A 19,532-nucleotide genomic window follows, 5' to 3' on the forward strand; every position below is an offset into this window, starting at 1 on the left:
AAACTGCTCAGAATCCTTAAATCAAAAAGTCATTTAACAAAATAAACTTAATATAATCATATCAGTCATGCAAACAGGAACATCGTTTTTGAACTGCATTTTAAATGCAAATGAAATTACTACAGTGCAGTGGTATTTCCATGAAACAGTTTCTTGGCACTACTTCCAGGCTGAAATTATCTAATTTTGACCAGCATTTGTGACATTATAGAAACAGTGTGACGAAAGCAGGATTGGTTCTGTTTGCTTCTAATTGACATCTGCAGTTGCTGGGAGAGAATGGCATGTGCTACTAATGGAGAGTAGCTTTCAATCAGTTCAGCAATCAGAAAATAATCACAGTTCTCATACTTGAACACAAAGCACTTACTTAATGTTTTCCAACCTGCTAGAGTCTGGTTTCAAAGTGTTTGAGTGCTTCACCATTTTGCACAATGTGATCACCAAGAAGATAAGATTCAGCTGTCAAAACAGATAAGAATGAAATTAAACTACTTCAAGTGAAAGGTTGAATAATGATGTTACAGACTAAACAAAACCTCCATAGTTTATTTTCAAATATGTAGAGAAACTGAGTAACTTTATCAGACTCTCTGTAAAAAGTGATTGCAAATACAGATGAAGGGCAAAAATGTTTTAAGTTATTGTTTCACTTAATTTTGCTGAATTGACCACAGTGCCATGAACCAGCCATATTCAGCTCATATCTAACACGTGTCAGTGTCCATCTAGCTCAGTCTTCCAGCATGCTGCATTCAACCCCTGTTCACCTCCACCTCTAAACTATGGCATTGTTTTCCATCTGTGCTATACCAGTTGCCTTTTCACAATCTCATTCTGCCCTCAGAAGGTTTTTCATCTTTGCTGGTTTCACCCTTTTTTTTTTTCTTAATTCCCTTTTTATTCTCACAAATCACACTGTGGTGTTGAAAAGAGCTAAAATGTAACTGAAAAAAATAGAAGAGAAAAAGAAACATAAAGATGTAGCAAATGCATCATATTTAATAAAGTCATAGACATATGCTGTGGGTGTACCTTCCCTACTGCCCACTCTCTCATTCTGCAGTCTGGATTCTGTTAAAGCAAGACTCCATGCCACTAGAAGGAAAGGACTATGCTGTCTCATTCTTGCATTACATATAGACACCAAGGAAGATACTGAAAATAATTTTTTAGATTTTTGTTTCTTTATTTCATAAATCTCTTATTGTGAAATGGAATCACAGATATCAGAGGCACTAGGTGATTTCAAACCATTTGAAGAATCCCAGAAAGCCAAATACAAGGATGCTTGTAAGAATGGGTTGAAACCTTGTAAACAGTTAGTCTGAATAATTAGCATGTGCTGTCCCCTGTCATACAAACAATTCAAATTAAATTCTGTGTTTGAAAACAGCAAAAGCCATGTCCTTTCGTGAAGAAAAAAATACATCCCTACCTTTTAGTACAACAGTACACAAGAAATACCTAACCCCATAACTAATAGAAGATGGGAGAATATGCTTGGGACATATTAGATAGATTGGAATTATAACCCCATTCTTTGAATTTTCCCTATGTATCTTTAAATGGTGACTAATGGAGAATCATCAAGATCATACTTCAAATTTGGGGAGCCATTGGTTTGAGACATCAAAATCCTCACAGTGTTTTTAACACTGGATTCATACCAGAAGTGTTCCTACAGCTGTGCCACAGTAGTCGGAAATGTAATTGAAATCCTAATAAAGAGAAGATCTTAACAAAAAAGAGGAGTATTTTGAAGACTTTGATCCCAGTCTGTTTAATAAAAACATTTATTACAGAAATAATTCCTCCTGCTAAGGGCAACCATGTTATCTCTGCTGCTGCAGCCTCAAAATCAGAACGGACACTGTGTTCTATACTGTAGTTCTCAACACCAGAGCACCGTTTGTCAGCTTTTGACCTTATCAGTCCTGATTCAAAATAAAATGTTCTTACAATCGCATCTTGACATTCACACAAAAAGTGTATGTGATACAAATGACAAAAATAAGCTTTTACAATTTACTTCTCAGTGTTTCAAGAACTGACAGAAAATATGCAAACGTTAAGTGCAAGTATGTACATGGAGTTGGTTAAGCACAATTTCCACAGCTACAAATAAAAGTTTCAATATCTCATGTCTGTGTCGACTGTCTTTTATAAACTTTGAGATATGACTAACCAGTTGAGAAACATTTCATTGCATCATTGTGATATTTTTGTTTCTCTTATCTACATTTCCACTGTGCATCCTTACGTTACTTGGATGACTAAGCAAGTTGCTCCTGTCTCTGGCCGTTGTAGCAGAAATGAGAGTGGGTTCTGGCCTTTAGTTCCATGCCTTGTCAGGCAGATTTCATTGTTCTGCATTTGAAAAAGTTATTTGCACCTTTTGGTAGCTAGTATAAGATGAAATCCTCCAGCTTGCTTTAACTTCAATTTAATTTTTGTGAAAACAAACAGATTAAGTGCTAAAGAGATGCCCCATGCCAATGCTAACGTGGAAATCAACTCTGGTTGCAACCTGTGCCTCTGGGATTGCACAATCCAGTTCAGAACAGCATTCACAGGGCAGCTCTTTGCCTAAGGAGCTAACCCGAAGCATCCTGCATTGTAGCAGCGACATCATTCTTGGATCAAAAACTCATAGGCTCAGTTATGTTCATAAACAACTACCTTATTAAACATGAGGTTTTCATCCTCTGATTCTTTGTAGGAGCGTAGTGTTGGTCTGACATATGAAAAACAAAAGCCTGTAATTAGACACTGAGGCACCTCCAGTGACATACAGGTGTGGCCCTACCACAAAACCTTATCCAAGCTCCTGTGTATTCAGGTTTTATGTAGCTACTAAGTTCTGTCTGTTTATATGTCCTCACTGAACTACAGAATACTGTGCATAACACTTTCTTACTATATGTTTTAATCCTAATTTAGGAAATAGAGCCCCAAAAACAGCTGACAGAAAATAATACTCTAAAAATAATTCACAATAGCTGAAGGAGCCTTCTTAAGAGAAGAATAAAAAAAGAAAGCAAAATACTGTACTTTGAAGACAAAGTAACTATGACAACAGAGCATATGATACTTGTTACTCCATCACTGTGAAATAGTGCATGGTTTCAGCAGTCAAAGACCATCATTTGCTGCTTGTTCAAACATACTGGCATCCCTTAGAACACTGTGTCATTACCAAAAGCCTATTCTGCCTGCTTACAAAAACTGCAACCATATCTGCTATAAATGTAGTCACTTCTGGCTTCCTTGCAGCTTTTCATCTAGAAATTGATTGTTTTGGAGGAACTCATGAGTTTTGGGCATGCTGCCATATTATTACACCAGACACTAAGCAGTGAGAGAAGGGAACTTGTTGGAGAATAATTATATCTAGAAGGAAGGGCTAAATCATTTTTCTTGGTGAGAAATACATGTGGAAGAAAAGTCTGTACAAGAAGGAAACACATTGAGTACTTTCACATTCATTTGTACTGACTTTGTATAAGAAAAGCTTTTCCAGCCTTGAGTAAGCTGCACTAAGCTCAGAGCTGTGCCTGTTTGGAGCTGGAGGTTGGACCACAGATCGCCTCAAGTCCTTTCCAACCTGCATTATTCCATGCATGTGTGATTACTGAACTATTGCTGAACTAAGCAAATAAACTCATAGATGTTTTCCAAGCTTGACAGATGGACCTGAGTAGAACACTTTTATTTAAGAAACGCATTCACCACAAACATGCAGTATTCTGGGGCACATAAAGATCCATATGAACAGTAAGACGGGCATTTGAAAGAAAGCTTGTGAGGTAAAAAATGGGTTTAAGACAGTGATGACTTTCTCTTATTACACAATGGGCTGCTGATGGGCTAGGCCTGATCCTGACAACTGGACTGCATCCATCCAAGATGAACCAAAATCTCCACCCCAATAATACTGCACTCCTTCAGTGGCAACCAAAATAAATGCATCATGCAAACACACACACACACAGTGACAGTATACACATCTGAAATGTTTAGATTAGGTTTTTACTATAATTTCTAAAATATTTTACCCACTATGAGACACAGGACACTGAATTATAGAGAATTAGTTTAACCTATACACATACATTTCTGAAATGTATGTAAAAGCAGAAAAGAAAGAACATGAGCATCTTTTAAGGTACCAATTCCTACCTAACTCTTGATATGGAAAATGCAATTGGATAGAATTAAGCAGAAGAAAGACAAGTGCATATTAAAAGAAGCTAAAATACAACTATTTTAAAATATAAAAATTGTAGAATTTTTATGGAAATAATCAAAAGCAGTACTCTGTAAGATCACGCTTCTTTCATATCTAACAATGCCAGCTCTGGTCTGGACATCAGAATGTCCTGGGATATGATAAATAGGAAGGTAGAATTTTGTCTTTTGGCACCTGGGATCTATGTAATTTTAAGAGTGAATGTCTTCAAGTCAAATTAACTTTCAAAAAAAATGGATGCAATAATCTGCACAGAAGACTAATGGGTTGGAATTAGTATCAGGTACAATTAATTAGTAGCCAAAAAAAGCCACCTTTTGCAATAATTATGATAAAATTCCCCATGAGCAACGGATAAACACCATTTATCAAGTGGCTCCTACTACAATATCCTTACGTATTTTTTTATACATAAGCTTGTAAACACAGTTTTAAAATGTAGAGATAGATATGTTGTGCATCTCTGTGTATGCATCCAGATTTTGGTCTCATGCGTCTCCATGTAAAGGGGAAACAGGCCATCCTAGGAATTTCTCCTTAAATAGCCTTTGGTAGTCTAATATATTGGCTCCATCTGTGAGAAGCATACTGTAGTAGTTTTGGCTGAACTGAAGTCAAACCAACTTCATTTCTTGGATATGAATGATCATGGATCTACATAGAAGTCAAAACACTTCGGCTTTTCTGACCACAGATTATAGGAGAGCACTGTTTGTTTTATAGCCATCAACTTGCTCAATTGAATCACGTCTGCCTGAGCTTAGCAGCTTAAAATTCATTCCACACAGCCTGCAGTGCTGACATGGATATGATTAGACAGAAGAACAGAAACACCACTCTGAAGTAACCTAGCTGAACTGCACATGTTCTGACCCTTTTTGAACTCCCTGGAGCTTTTGTTACCTGGCAAATGCAGCTCTAAAACTGCTCTTGTATCTCCAGATCTTTGCTCTTAGCCATGCAGAAGCCTATTTCTCTCTGGGACTGGCAGCAAGAGAGGTACTCTCTGAAGAAGGCTTCTAAATGAGTGTGCAAGCTGAACTCTTACTGAACTGAATTAATTATTAAAGATGCAGATGGAGCTGTCCAAATGATAAGAACAGCTCCTGATGTGTCATGATCCAAGCTTTCATTAAACCATTTCAGGCATACTAATGGTTTCCCACCGCTCATTACTTACATGTTCTTTTCTCATAGATATAATAACCCTGGTGCCCAAAGGCATGGCAGGCTATGGAACTAGTGAATCTGGAAGATCCTCAGAAGATATACTGAGGAACTTCATACTTCCCTCCCTTACTTTTCTACTTTTCTCATTTTGGTTAAATCTGTATACAGATACACGTGCAAACACTTATAGACTCAGAGAAAATTGTGTAGAGAAGTAAGCAAGATTGTCAAAAACAAGTGTTTAGATTAACGTGTTAAAAAAGCTTACTAAGGAAAAATTTTCTCATGCTACTAAGTACTACTGTACAACCACGGTATGCCTTTGGTTACACTGCCCATGACATATTATTTTTCAGCCATTACCCTTCTCACACTTCTTCCAGTCTCTTGCTTTCTCAACTGGGACGATTAGAGGGCAAAGCAATTGCTAGAGAAGAATTACTCCCAGGAACTGTGCTGTGATTGCTACCTGCTGTTTCATATTTTTGAAGTTGGGAATACTGCTCCCTAAGGCCTTTTGCGTCTCAGTCTAAATGATTTGCTGGAGGATAATAATGTCATGGCCAGTAAATAATAGTGAACTATGTCTGTACATGGTCAATATGATTAAATGTCCTTCACCTCTATTCTCACTCTGACCTGGTTATGAGGAAGTGAAAAAGCCGTGAGCAATGCCCAAAGCTTCCCATATGAAATGTTATTTTAAAGCAAGAGAGAAATAGAGGTGACTTAGCAAAATACTTGCAGTAACAATGAAATAAAAAGAAAGACACAGAAACTGAAATTCTCACAATCAAACTCGAGGTAACTGAACTATAGCTACAGGAAACTTCAAACAGTTTCTTACTAAGGATTACAACCACTGCAATGAATAACTTTGTTCTGAAAAATATCTCCTATCATATTGAAAATAATAACTATGTACTTCAATTGTAATTGTAGGTTTCATTTTAAAAAGCATCCACTATCCTCATCCTTGATTAAATTTAAATGTATTTAGAATAAACTGTATAATTATTATAACGGTCTAGACTTATACCTTGTAAATATTTCAATGTTTCTAATTCAATTAATACACTCATCAAAACTATTTCTCTGAAGATATGCTGTAGCAGAAATGCTGAGTCACAGCTTAAAACAGTGATTGAGCACCAAGTGGGAAGGCAGGGCCAACCCAGGGGAATTCAGGTGCATACAATGCACCTGAGTGACCAGAAGGGGTAGGGCCAGGATCCACCCCTTCCCAGACCTCAATTAAGGACTGGCAGTGACAGGGTATCTTGCTGGAGATCACTGCGTACCTATAGGCTTCTAAGGGTAAGCACTGTCTTTCTTTTGCTTCTGTGTCCATGGCTGTTGCATTTGAGCAAATCTTCACTTGCTACAGCCTAGGACCTTGCTACTCTGCTGTCATTTCTATGCTTTCCATTGCATTACATATGCTAATGAACTAAACCTTTCACACTGCACAATTATCTTTTCTTAACTGCTTATTCAAGGGTTAAAATAGTTTTTGATGTAAGCAGAAAGTAATACTGACCTAAAATACACATAAGCTCATTTCAATATTGAAATTACCAGGAGGGAATAAAGAACTTATGAATGATTGGCTAGCTACATTTTTAATAGAAATTTCTGTTATCAAAGTATGAGTTTATGTTTACATGGAGAAGTAAACTATAAGCTACAAAAACATTCAAATTGTGTCTAGCATATGGATCTATAAAAGTAAAAACCTTCAAAATTGTGCTGGATGCATGCCCTTCACAGCTCTACTGCTGAATAGAGGTAGGGGAACGGGTAATTATTTAGACTTTCAAAAGCATTAAAACAAAATTAATTCATCCCTTCTAACTATCAGTAGTTATGACAAAAGCTCTCTCTATGCTCAGATTATGTACTTAGCTTTAGCCTTCTAGAATATTTTTCAAAGATTGTGAAGTTTAAAGATACTGAAATACCAGATAAAACCAAAATGCATATTTTGCATTTGCTTTTCTTCAAAGTTCCTAGATCATACAGTGCTGATATTATTAACCTGAAAAAAAAAAACAGGGAGACGTTCCCTGGGATGACAAATGACTTCACTTTTTACGTGAAATTGAGGAGCAGTGCTCAGAGAACAGATAATGGGTATATAAACACAATATTCATTCTAGAATAGGCAATCAGGCTTAAGGCATGAGTGTGTATATGGGTATGCATACATATGATTAATTTACTCAAAAAAAAAAAAAAAGAAATTTCTATAAGCTTTCTACTGGCTACATAATATTCTATTTTTATGCTGAAACACATGAACTTGTATTCTATGTCTGATATACATAACGTATAGCTTAAATACATACAGAAGTAGTCATTGAAAAACATGCATATGCAAATATAGATTATAAATACTGTATAAGTACTCTGAGATATAAGATTTTCTTAATTATCGAATGCATTCAAACATTCTTTTGAGATAATGATGATGGAAAATCTGCAGTTAAACTCTGGAACATGTACAATAGTGAGTTAATGAAAGCAATAATAACAGTTCTTTTTTTTTTTTTTTTAAAAAAAAGAGTGTTTAATGTACTTCAATGATTTTTCATATGACTACACGTGTCAATATGACCTTCAGAGTTCAAACCATTAGGAAGAAATGGCTATACTGAAGTTCCACCACAGCTCTGACAATTAATCATTTGAACTTTTCTGCAAGGCAATCTAAAAGAAAAAATAAAGCTCTTACCAGAATAATAAAGGTAACAGGCCCAATGAAACTCCATATAAAATAGTTATCTACGTGGAGCCAGCAACTGTGGTAGAAAAAACAAAAATGAAAGGTAAACTATTTCAATAGCTCCTTAGTCCAATAAGAGAAAAGGACAGAAATACTTCTTAAACTAACATCTTGGTAAATAATGACAAACAGCATCATTTAGTCCACAGGCAATGTTTCCTAACCTATAACTTTTATGGTGGGTCCTACTTAATAAAACCATTGTACATCAAAATCCATTATCAGAAACGAATAACATAGAAGAAGAAACAATCAAAATAAGTATTCCTTTTGGTCAAAAGCTTTAGTCACCGGAGTGGTAATGAACTACTGAATCCGACATCAGCAAATATGTTTCATGGGTTTTTCAAGTCATCTTTAGAATCTGCTTTTAACTCTATAGCATATGCAACATGCTTACTCCCGAGGAATATGAGATAGAAAGCATTCAGATGCCACATTTGGCTGAAAAACAATCTGGTATAAATGAAACATCCCAACTGGGAGTACAACTAGAGAGAAAGAATGCATATGATACCAAACCAAATGACATGTAAACCTATTAGGGCCAACTTCACTTAGTGATTTGTTTTTCATACAGCCCAGTTCCCTACTGAATTGCTCTTATTTGTCTTTCATCAGTAGCAAAATCAAGCAGCTTTCTTGCAGTCAACACTATCTTCCCATTCTGTAACTAATTTAATCAAAGGACAAAGTAAACACTACTGGAAGGCAAATTCATGCCTCCAGCAACTCAAATCCTCAGAAATGTTTTTGTCTACCTTCTGTCACTTCCTATATATATCTGTACTTTTATAAATAAAAGACAGTGGCTAATTTTAATCCTGCTCTACCCGCATGATAAAATATTATCAAAGTGAACCATATGGGCTGGAATACTGTACTGTCATATTCAAGATGAGAGTTAGCTAGAGGGCCAGTTGAACAAAGAGATCTAATGAAGCATTAGCTTAAAACTGGATGGTTAAGCCTGTCAGATACTTTAAGTTGAGAAGAATTTTTAGTTCATATACATTTGAGGCCAAAAAGTTATTTACTTTTTCAATTTGTTTCAGGTCAATCTTTTGTGCTAAAAGAAAGACCATAATTTAGAATTGGTCTCTCTAGAGTACAAATCCTCTGAACCTAGAGAATTACAAAAGACTTGATTGAAATTTGTGCACAGTATTGCCATTCTCTTACCAATAAAGCTTTCAGATGGTATTTTAGTCTGTCAGGGACCCTCTGACAGCTAATAGGCTTTAAAAAATTATTCACTTGAAAAACACTCAGGTCACTTGCAATTACTTACGCTTTCTCTGTTCCATAGCTCTTATAGTCAATAGCTGCTGAGACACCAACTACTGTAGCAGGGAAGAGGTAGCCAGCAACGTAATAGTACTTCTTCCTAGAATATTCACTTTCAAATACTTCTACTAGCATTAGATAAAGCTGCACTCCTTCTAGACACATCCAGGCAAAGGCTGCCAGGAAGAAAAAGTGTAAGAGACCTGCAAATATTGGACATGCAATCTGCAAAGAAAAAGAAAGATGGAAATATAAACCACAAATCTTTACATCATTACATCTCTAATTAAATAGGGCATAATAGAAGAGCATATACATCTATCAGATCTTTCACAAATTCAGGAACATCTTCCCAACCTGAAAACATACACTGAACATTTGCCAATATTAATGTGTACATAGTAGCTGCAGAAAGTAAATTCAGCTAAATAGAACGCAGATACAGAAACCGCACCCTCACTTGTCTTCATTTATGCAGTGGTTTTCAATTTTTATAAACAATCTGTTAATTTTTAAATTGGTATCATTTTAGGGCTTGTACTTTGGATTATGTGAGGCATGAACAGTTGGTTCAGAAGCATAATGTAACTCAGCTTATTTTAAATATGAAGCAGCCATCAAGCCTGCTGTAATTTTGCAAGTTTCTACTGTCACAACAGGAATCAGTCTGAATTCTCTCCTCTTTAGTTGAATTCTGAATGAAACTCTTACCACTTTACTAGATTTCAACACAATGAATTGCTTCTGAATGACAAATTAAATGTCATGAATACTGCCAAAAAACCTGCATAAACGTTCACAGTAAAAAAAAAAAAAAAAAAAGTAAGCGTAAGTCTGTACTAATATGTGTGTGTGTGTGAAAAAACAGTCAATAGCTGTTGAGACATACAAGAATATATGTTCTTAGTAAATCAACATTTCAGCTCCTCTTTCAGAAGTTTAAAACACCTGCTTCATTAATAGCTGGTATTTCTCAATAGAAAATGAAAAACAGAGCTGTAAGTGGAAAATTAAGACCACATATATTTTGATGAATGTAAGTACTATTTATGAACATATCTACTTATTTTCACTTATAATTTTTATTTCAGCCTTGCTGTGTCAGAATGCTGAAAACTTGGCAGTTGTCATGCTTTAATTCAAATGTTTCAAACAGTCATTTCAGAAAAAAATATCAGTACATACACAGAAGACTTACCGTGTACTCTGTCTTATCGATGCCTATTAGGAAAATGAACTCAGCAATGAATAGGTTGATACAAAGGTTCTTGTGAATAGTGTTACGATCACTTTGTAGGCCACGGAAAAAACAGAATGTGAAGATGCAGATGGCCAGGCAAACAAGAGAGATGACAATTCCCACCCAGGTGATGACAGTGAGGAGCAATTCGTGTACTCCATCTTTGTACTAGAAATAACCAAGAATGGAGAAAATTAATATGAATCCTTATGAGTATACACAGAAATCTATTTTCACAGGTAGCATTCAGAAAAGTTGCTTGTTCTTTATGTGAAATGGGCAAGATGTACTCAGTAATTTCTGAATCTCAGGTCAGCTTCCCAGAAGAACAAAAGTAGAAGAACGGGTCTGAGAGCAGATGATGATTATTTTTAGCCTGATTAGATAGTATTTTCAGTTTTCCTACGATCTTCTGCAAACTTGTGAGGCAAAAGTAATGAGACAACATTTTGAATGTAGCATTAGGCTCTGATACAAAGATGAGAACTTTCACTCAACCTCCTGTAACTGTACATGTTCTTTCCTATAGACCTGCAACTCCACAGTGGAGAAGAAAGCAAAGATCAATTAGAACAAAATGCAGAATATGTTGAATGTGTAATTCCAGATCAAATGTCATGTTTAGCTAAAGATGGTTCCTTCAGTTGTAACAGAATCACTTTTGTCATCTCTGTTATCTTTTCAGTTACCGTTCAGAATACAGTGGGTTTATGAGAAGCCCCATATCTTTGCAAATACTACATCTTCGTGGGCCCTAAACATCCAGTAAGTGCTGAACTAGACAACAATTTCAGAGTATAAAAAGGGAATTAAGAAACCAGTACCAGCTCTGACCTTCCTGTTTTAGGAGATTACATTTGTGTTTCCAGGGGAAGACCTGCATGCTTGCCCCCTAGAAAGCCTCCAGTCATACTGCAAAGTCTGTAAAATCATTGTGAGGTTGGTCATTTACTTCAAAATATGACTGGAAGAAGTTTCTTGTCCTTCCTTCTTTCGTTGGTGGTGTTTTGTTTTGTTTTGTTTTGTTATTTTACTTGTAACTTTATGGTGAGGAAGAAAAGTGCTACAGAAAGCAAATTGTTTTGGACTGAGTGGGTAGAAGCTATAAATACTTAAGAAACTTCAGCAATTTTGTATCCGGCTAAAAATTTAAAGCTAACTCTTTAAAAGTTTGTTCCCTGCTCATGGCTAGAAATATCATTACCTACCACAATTTCCCGATGAGCCATAAGAATAGCAAAGTTGGTAAGGTGACTGCAAGCACATGTTGTATGAGTTTTATTTGTGTCAACCAGTTTGCAGCCTTGAGTTGACCAGTATCCCATCATAGTCCTCTCGGAGTAGTTCCAGAAGGAACAATTTGCATTGAAATAATTGTCAGGCTGAGAGATAGAAGGATAAAATAAAATAAGGATTTTACACACTAAGATGGCAATAACAATTGTTTAATATGTGTAAAGAGCAATTTAGATTAAACTTTGCATGTTTCGGACAATAAAGTTTTCATCAGTAAAATTGTGGACTATGTTATACAAGGAAGACATCTAGTTTAAATGGACTTTATAGTCCGAAACACTCTAAAGTGTAGTTTCAATTACTGTAGATCCGATTTTAAACAATTACAATTTCCATCTTACAACTTTATGCACCAATGGTACAACATAACCATTTTTGGTGTCTGTGAAATTAGGACAACAAATTTATTCTGAAGAGATATTTTAAAAGTATTATTTCTATCCTTTGATTCCCACCTATGTTCAGGCCAAAGTCATGTGAATAGACATCAAGAAAAATCTCATTTCTCAATATCTATCTATTTTGATGCAAAATAATTAGAACACTTACAAAAAATGGCAAAAGGAAAATCAAACTATTTTCTCTATCACTGTACTGATTATTTAGTTTCCCCATGTGAGATAAGAAAATAGAAAGGATCAAACCGAAGAACAAAGAAACAAAATAAATCATGACAAAATATACACAGATTGAAAGCACAGAAAACCAAGATATAACACTTTATTCTTCTCTATATGAACGGATTTGAAACAATTCTGTTGTACTGACTTGCAGAGCTTAGTCCAAAACTATCATAAAAAGTTTATGCCATTTTGTCACATCAGACAAACAGGAATCTTAACAGTTATTTTCTCCCCAGCTACAAAGGTTACAAAGAGTTAATTTTCAGTTAGAAACAAATCAGTCATTTACATTTTCATGTTGATTACTGAATTAGCTTTCATTAAGAATACACTTAAGTTCTAATAATCACTGAACCAGGCTCATTTAATTTTATGTTCACAGACTTAACCAAGCTCATGTCTCTGACCTAGTCCAACATCTCAAATTCAACTGGAAAAAAGGTTATTTTTCTGCGTTGCTTTTCTTTCTTGCTAATTTTATGACCCTCCCATTATTTCATTAGCATAACTCACATCAATGTGTTCCAGAGTAAAATACACAGGATCAGTCAGGTACACTCGGCTAGACTCCTTGTTGATTGAGGCTGCAATGACGTGGGAGTTGACTGCAATTGTACTGTTCCGACCAGCAAAATCGCTGCCCAGCTTTATGGTTGCATTTTCTGTGCTAAGAAAACGCCCCAGACTTTTGTAAATGATGAAAACCAGCTTTGCTAGCCCTACAAAAGAAAAGAAATCCCATAATTGTGCCACAGAAACATACAGGAAAGCTGCAGTCTGTACTGTAATGAATGGAAAATATCAGAAAACACAGAGGCATTTTCAGGCTACAGAGTTGAAGAAAAATGCCTAGGTACCTATTTTATTCAAGAAGAAGACAGAGAACAGTTGTTTTTTCATTTCTTTTAACTAGGGAAGGCAATGTATTGAATTTAATGGAGTTTTGATGCTATGTGCTCAGGACTCACCATTTCTGCTGTTCTGTTTCACAGTGCTTGCAGAGAGCTGAATTGAGTTGCCACCTTTACTGCCCTGAGGAAATTTCAAGTCCTGCACCTGGCCCTCAGTAATAAGCACTGCAACATCCAAAACTAAGCAAATTCAAGGGAAAAAAAAAAAAAGTGTTAAAAAGTAGGATGTAGAAAGCATCTTTTGGCCAGATTACAATATACCAGATGACAATTGTTTTTCCCCAATCAATATTTAGTTTTATCACACTGTTGGTCTCATTTGCCATCAAAAGAGATCTGTACTACAATGTTCCAATTACACAGTTATTTTAGTAGTGTGCACTAGGTTTAAATAAAGTTTAAAGAAAATGACAGCACTTTAATAGTGAAAACATGACATCAAACCTTGATTTAATGTATGCGCCTAAAAAATCCATTTAAAAATACTGCAAACATACATATTGCAGAGAAACATTAATTTTGCAGCTCCTAATATCTATGCAGTAACCACAGCCAGCAGATTTAGAACTTCAAGTATTGATTTAAAGAGGTTTTAAAAGTCAGCAAATAAATGCCTAAGAACACTTATGCTGTGTATTTAGCTAAACAATATTCATACCATTTTGCTTCCCTGCCCCCCCCCTCCATATCTAATTCCGTAGAATGGTTGACAAATAAAATAGTAATGTTAAAATAGTATTTAAACTGAAAACTTAAGGTATCACTCAGCCAGTCAGTTTTAATTTTGTATCACATTGCATACTAGGGAGCTTTCATGGGATTAACATTAAAGGCTGGATTCCCTTGGATATGTAAAACCACATAAGCTAGAGCGGTCAATTTGGTATCAAATATCAATGGTATATTAAACTGGTTTAACTATCACAGTGTATGTGTTACAGCCTGTTATCAAAGTTGTTTCTGAAGGTTTATAGGTAGAACTGCAGAACATTGTCTGAGAATTCCGTCCAAAATTAACTGCTATTTATTTCCTCTCACTTGTATAAGAAAATATACTTGGACTTGGCAGGGAAAAAAGCAAATAACATTTTTCCAACTATGATGTATTTCATTTCTAAGACAAATGCACCTTTACGTATAGCCAGACATCTCACTTAGTGTGTACACACTGTTCCATGGAGATCAGTAGACTGTCTGAACATCACTTCCTATGATAAGCTGTAACACCTTCCAATCCTTTCCTAATATCTTCCTTCTTAAATATAAACTTAGGCAGAAACATCTTACACAGTTAATATGCAGATACTGAAATGTGAAAAGTCTAATATTTCTGCAGTCTACTCCAAATCTCCATTTTGGTACCTCTTAAATTAGAAGACTTTCAGCTTCCTCGTACTTTGTTGAAACTACACTCATCTTTGTAATAAGATGAAGGAATTTTAATTTTATGCATAGCAATTATTTTTGCTTTAACACATCCCCTGTACCAATATTTGCACATCTCTAATACCAAATCCTTTCATTTCTCTGTCACCACTTAAATTCTAAATTATGCTCCAACTATCTTCAGCTATTTTGTAGTCTCTGGAGCGTAGCTATTCTGCATTATGGGAGATGTAGTCCACTGAACACATTTTTACCTGAAGGCAGTCATGTTTAATATAAACATTTTGCCTATGTTCTGAGTGCCTAAAATATTTAACTGGCAGAGTGCATCGTAAAAAGTAATTTAAATTCATTAAGAACAGATTATATAAAATAGAAAAGCATTTCCACAGCCCGACAGAAAACAGTTACCTCAAAAAATCCATACTTTGCCATTTAAGCGTTCTTCATATCCATAGGCTCTGCTAATGATTTTTTCAGTGGTAAATCAACTTCACAACATCAAGTACTTTCTATTCTACACTGTATTGAGGATACTGAAGAAGAATGCTAATTTTGCAGAACTAAACAAAAGCATTTCACCTCTACTTAGGAATAACTCCTTTCCTACACAGGCAGGTAAAGTACAGCTTTCTACCAAATGTTGCACAGCTCAGCTTTCAAAGAATAATTGTTGTTCTTTTTTGTGTAAAAGCAATTCACAGCACTTTAATTAGTACTTGAAAAGAAATTCGCTTACCGATATTTTCTGTGGGCATTGAGACTCTGGTTGGTTCTAAGAGATTATCAGCCAAGACAAAAGCCCCTTCTTCTAATGTATCAAGCAGCATTGTGGCTGCATGGGCTTGTTCTGAAGAATTCATGTCTTTCCAAGACTCCAGAGCTTCAGGCCTGAGCAGGTTGTCCACTGTGTCAACAATTGCCTGCATTCATTAGAAAACTATCATTAGGTCTGATTGCCTTAGGCAGCTGGGGAAAACTTCCAGCGTTATCTGGTGACAATTATAATACTTAACTGTCAGAATGATTTACTGTGATTTAATGGCACTAGAAAACTATTTCAACATAAAAATATTTTCCATTCCCTTGCTGGATTAGCATTAATAGAAGTGCAGTTAGCCACTAGCATTGTGTGGTCTCTAAGTGTTAAACATGCAGATTTGACTTGTCTCGTATCAGATATAAAGACAGTCATATTAATGTGCTGAAAAAATGTAAAAATAAATGCCAGAAATTTTGCCTGAAGCTTTCATCTTAAAGTTAATGTCAAAATATATAAATTCTATTTAAAAATACTAATGCCAAAATTGGCATTCTGCAGCTTAGGCTAAAATGGCAATAATACTCTTCTGGAAATTTAGCACAACTCATACAGCCACTGTGCTATAAACTGCTTGTCTATGACAAACTGCCTGCTTTATTACAGGAGGCATGAAATGAAGCTGACTCAGTGGATATAAATTAGCCTGGGCCACTCTCACTCCCCCTCCTGTTCCTGTACCTGTTCATAGATACTTAAAAAGATTACTAACTCCCATTCCTGCACAAAGGTCAGTTAAAAAAGGAAATCAATAGAGCAAACAAGATGTCCACTGACTGTCCCTGTTATCAGTGAAGGCAAAACTGAAAAGCTGAATAAAGCTGCCATTTTAAGTCCTTCTTGTAACAACTCTATCATTATGTTTTAAGGTTCATTAAGCTGCATATAAAGTAACAGTAAATAAGGAAGAAGACGAATTCAGAGACATGATTACATTATTTTTACAAAATAATCCAATCAATCACAGTAATCAGTTAATCAATTGAAGGCAGGCACTTACATTAATGCATAATGTAGCTGTGCATTGAGTTTGCTGTGCACTGAGTACGCCATGCATTGCTGAAACACCCTGTTTACTCTGTCCCATTTACCTACTCATAATGTGTCATTAAGCCTATATATAATTTGTTTGATCAATTTAAAACCATCAGGAATGGAAACAGAACGTAGTGTACAAACAGGAAGATGTTGGTCTGGAATACTGCATTGTGCAAATCAGAATAGGAAAAGTTGGTCAAGGCTATTGTCAGAGCAAGATTAATTAGCCTAATCCATTTTAATATCCTCTTTCTGTCTGTGTTGTGAACCACCACGACCTTCCTGGCAGGTGGAAGATACTTCGAAGTGACGTTAAAGCCTTTTTTCTTTCTCTAACGGGAGACAGAATAGTCAAAACGCTCACACTGATACTGCTGCAGCCATTAACTAGAGTGGAACAGAAATTGGTCTGCAGAGGCCAGATTCATTAGTCACCAAGAAATACAGATTGGAGCCTCTAATCTGAGGTACAAATGAATCCTCTGTCACAAAGTGGGAACTTGCTTCATTTGCATAGTGTAAGTCAGCTTTTGATTTGTAATTTCAAGAGGGTTATTAGTCTTATCTAAGCAGAGAAGCCCATCTGAGACTTACAGAAAATGACACCAGTTGAAAATTAAGGTTGTGCTACGGTTTCTTATGTATCTCTATATAGTGCTGATGGTATGCATTCATTAATATGAAGCATTTTTTATTTATTATGGGACAAGCTAGCTCTGCATTTTTTCTGTGGTAAATGATCACCTGTCCAATAATACTTCTGAGGCGTTCTCTCCACTCAGACAAAGACAAGCAGGGAGGTGGAACAACCACAAGGCCCCTCTGACACAGCTGTCCAAGAAAGCCAATTATTGCTCTACTCATGTTAATGTTTATTATTGAAAACAAAGAATGAAAATTCAGTCTGCTCAATGTCTGCTGGGTTTCCTTTTCCTATTCAAAATTACTTTCTGATAAAAACCTATTTCATTTATTATTTAAGAAGTGCATTTCTCTCCAGATCCTTGTCTCTTTTTGTCAAATTTTTACTGTAACTGGACATCTCTTATCCCGTTTTCTAAGCAGTATGATAAAAGACAGACCGTCCAATATAGAGAAGTGTCCCTTCAGTAAGAGTTTGAATTATTTTATTATGTTGCAAAGTATTTCAAAGTTCTTTTTAAAAATTGTTCTTACATTTTATCACAGAAGGTACAAGTAAAAACCATATTTTAAAAGGAACTTTGAAAAAATGTGCAATAAAATCTTTCAGAAGCATAGACACAATCTATTCTAGGACATATTTTTCTCCTTATCACAGGTGTGAGGTAGAATTACTGGCATTGTATCACAGAGCAGGAGCTGGACACTATGGGCAACCATTCTACCAGAGATAAAAGAAACAGAAAATCAGATAGCAATGTGTTATGTGCCTTCCATATAGCCTGGCTAATGGGACACATGTTATATATTTTACTAGTAAAGCTAGAGAAAAGTTTGTCTTTATATTTTATCCTGAAATCACTGAAATTGCCCTTTGTAACAACTCTTAAAACTCTAAGATAGAGTAATTCTACTAGGCATAAGAATACACAAAGAACAAAGCAGGCTATATAATGTACACTTTTCATGCAAGCAAATTATTCTAAGCAGTCTTTGATATAAAACACTATCAAGCTGAAGTCACTTCTCTTCATTTCCCAGCTTTTTCCTCTACTCAAAGTCATATTATGAGAGAGATGTTATTTCCAATTCAGGTAATAACTATTTCTGCTTTGAAACAAGTTGAGGTTAGAGAGGTATAAACTTTGTTTTTTGTTTTTTTTTTTCTTCTGAGTGTTATACCTGTGCAAAGCCAACATTTGTACAGTTGATATGGGGCACAATACACATTTATCAAAGACTGAAATACATAGGATCATGCAGCAAGATGATAAAGCGTGGCAGGTTGCTGAAGCAGGGAGAAAGCAGGGTGACAGCACATGAGAGATACCTTAAGGTAAGCCCTGCATGTCTTCTCTCGTTTTTGGAGCTTTTTAGTAAGAGAAAAGAAAATCAGAAGTTAGACACATTCTGGAAAGCTTCAGAAATACCCAAAATTTAGTCTGGTGTTTCAAATCCGTAATCTGAACTGTAAAGAGTTTGGATGTTAATTCAGTTTTTGTTCAGCAATGACTACAGAAAAACATCAAACAGGAAACCTTTTTCCCAACCATTATAAAGGTGCCCAGGGATCTTTGTCCCAGAAGTGGGATTTGTGTGAAAAGGTCAAAGAAAGAAATCCTTGCGTAGACACTTTATCTGTCCAAGGGAAAACTCTTCTAAGTGCAGCTAGAGATTGTAAATAAAACTATTGCCCAGACAACAGAGGAGCTCTCTTTAAAGCAGGCTGAAAAATGTTTTGTTTGTAGTTTGTTGACTGAGATGAGGAAAGGAAGAGGCCATGAAATATAGCATTTGTTCTGACAAAAACTGGAACGGTAACGCTTTTGTGATTTGTACCTAAAACACTACAACATAATTTTTCTCTGAAATGTTTCTCTCAGTACTATTCCAGAAAGAAAACAAAAACAAAAAACTATGTCTTTATGGTTTAGATCATCCTAGGAGATATGATCAACTGTAAGTGATGCTGGCATCTTAAAACGTCTAAGAAAATGCTATTATTTTGTAGCAATTCAGATTAAAGCAAAACAGTGCAACCATGCTGAATCCCACTGGCTGCTCAGGGTTAAAATGTTCACT

General features: G+C 35.7%; 1 protein-coding gene across 10 annotated transcripts in view; it reads right to left on the reverse strand.

Moving 5' to 3' along the window:
* ADGRL2 (adhesion G protein-coupled receptor L2) overlaps positions 1 to 19,532 on the reverse strand; it is a 389,339-nt gene that overhangs the window by 15,016 nt on the left and 354,791 nt on the right. For 8 of the 10 annotated variants that reach the window (XM_090146448.1, XM_090146451.1, XM_090146447.1 and 5 more), the window contains 9 exons: positions 18,781 to 18,819; positions 15,690 to 15,873; positions 13,622 to 13,744; positions 13,167 to 13,372; positions 11,943 to 12,116; positions 10,693 to 10,902; positions 9,499 to 9,719; positions 8,157 to 8,223; positions 371 to 462 (listed from right to left, as the gene is read on the reverse strand). In XM_090146448.1, coding sequence (XP_090002574.1) covers positions 371 to 462; positions 8,157 to 8,223; positions 9,499 to 9,719; positions 10,693 to 10,902; positions 11,943 to 12,116; positions 13,167 to 13,372; positions 13,622 to 13,744; positions 15,690 to 15,873; positions 18,781 to 18,819 — 1,316 coding nt within the window. The remainder of the gene's footprint in view (positions 1 to 370; positions 463 to 8,156; positions 8,224 to 9,498; positions 9,720 to 10,692; positions 10,903 to 11,942; positions 12,117 to 13,166; positions 13,373 to 13,621; positions 13,745 to 15,689; positions 15,874 to 18,780; positions 18,820 to 19,532) is intronic. The other 2 variants (XM_090146453.1, XM_090146455.1) reach the window with 1 other exon arrangement.

Source organism: Phasianus colchicus, chromosome 9 (genome assembly GCF_987193195.1).
Source record: "Phasianus colchicus chromosome 9, bPhaCol1.hap1.1, whole genome shotgun sequence".
NCBI lineage: Eukaryota > Metazoa > Chordata > Aves > Galliformes > Phasianidae > Phasianus > Phasianus colchicus.